This window comes from Penaeus monodon, chromosome 16, assembly GCF_015228065.2.
Source record: "Penaeus monodon isolate SGIC_2016 chromosome 16, NSTDA_Pmon_1, whole genome shotgun sequence".
Classification (NCBI taxonomy): Eukaryota; Metazoa; Arthropoda; class Malacostraca; order Decapoda; family Penaeidae; genus Penaeus; species Penaeus monodon.
The window spans coordinates 31,179,001-31,180,536 of NC_051401.1; the positions used below are offsets into that span (position 1 = coordinate 31,179,001).

General features: G+C 41.9%; 1 protein-coding gene across 1 annotated transcript; it reads left to right on the forward strand.

The window, feature by feature from the left end:
- Positions 1–374: 374 nt before the first annotated feature.
- Positions 375–1,115, forward strand: LOC119583010 (craniofacial development protein 2-like). The gene is made up of 2 exons (XM_037931522.1): positions 375–853; positions 959–1,115. The coding sequence occupies exons 1-2, from the start codon at positions 375–377 to the stop codon at positions 1,113–1,115; spliced, it is 636 nt and encodes a 211-aa protein (XP_037787450.1).
- The last annotated feature ends 421 nt before the right edge of the window (positions 1,116–1,536 follow it).

Genomic DNA, 1,536 nt, shown 5'->3' on the forward strand with positions numbered 1-1,536 from the left:
ATAATAATACTGATGATATACCCCGCAGCCAGTTTGGAAATACCAGAGTAACGCCTGGCGGGGAATAGCTAGTTATGGTGTGTGGGACCCTTAGAACGGAAAACTCCTCGAGAGTGAACAGTCACCCACAAGGGTAGAAGGAGCTCAACAGCCTTGGAAGGCAGTCCTTCTAGAGATAGTGTCTCAATAAAACACCGGGCGGAAGGCAACGGCAAACCACCGCTCTAAATTGCCAAGAAAATCATGGACATTTTTCGAACGAAGCAAACAGCGTGAAGGGAATCCCTGTCAATGACTCGGAATCCTCGCTCGGTACGACAGTTCATGGGTAGCAGGTGGAGCCGGACCGTTATCAGTCTACTGTCTGCAGCGTAATGAAACAATCACTGAAAATCGGAACATGGAATGTAAGAACGCTGTTTCAAAGTGGGAAGCTGGATAATGTGAAGCTGGAAATGACACGATTGAAGGTAAATGTCCTAGGAATATGTGAAACGCGGTGGACGGGCAGCGGTGAGTTCAACAACGATAGTTTCAAGGTGTTATATACAGGTGGAGTAAAACACGAACGAGGAGTTGCTCTGATACTGGACAGAGAAAACGCGAAGAGCTTGCTAGGATGGTGGGCTTTGTCAGATAGAGTCATGATGATAAAGTTGAAAGGTAAACAAATAGATCTCAGCATCATTCAGGTATATGCACCAACGACTGCAAGTAGTGCAGAAGAGATTGATGAATTCTACAACACATTGGAGAAAGCTAAAACACAATGTAAGTCGACAGATGTTACAGTCATAATGGGGGACCTAAATGCAAAGGTAGGAAACGAGGCAGAAGGAGAAACAGTTGGAAAGTTTGGTCTTGGTACACAAAATGAAAGGGGAGAAAAATGAGTTCAGTGGTGTAAAGCAAATGAGTATGTATTAACTAATACATGGTATAAACAACATCCACGAAGATTATGGACATGGCTGAACCCGGGAGACGATTTTAAGAACCAGATTGACTACATTGTTATCAAGAAACGGTATAGAAGTGCAATTAAGAACTCAAAGGCATACCCAGGAGCAGACTGTGGTCGTGATCATAACCCAGTCATATGCGTTAAAGGTTAAGCTTAAGACAATCAAGAAAGGAAAGACAACAACAAGAACGGATTATAGTGCTTTATTGAAAAAACAAACCATTCGAGAAGAATATGCGGTGGCTGTTCAAAAAAGATTTAATGTGCTTGAAGACCAAGGAAATACTAAGTGGGAAACATTTAAAGAGGCGCTGGTATCGGTAGCAAAATAACTTATACCTAAACGTGAGAAAAAGTCAAAGAGCAAGTGGATGACGAATGAAATCTTGGACAGAATGTGCTCTAGGCAACAGCTAATTTATTTTCATAGCCCTCTCCAAGAAAACTGGCGCAATTGAATGTGAATTACACAGAACGATTAGCCTAATGAGCCATGTGATAAAAATTCTACTCCGTATTCTGATGATGAGAGCAAGAAGTAAGATAAAACCTGAGATAGGAAAAGAACAGTT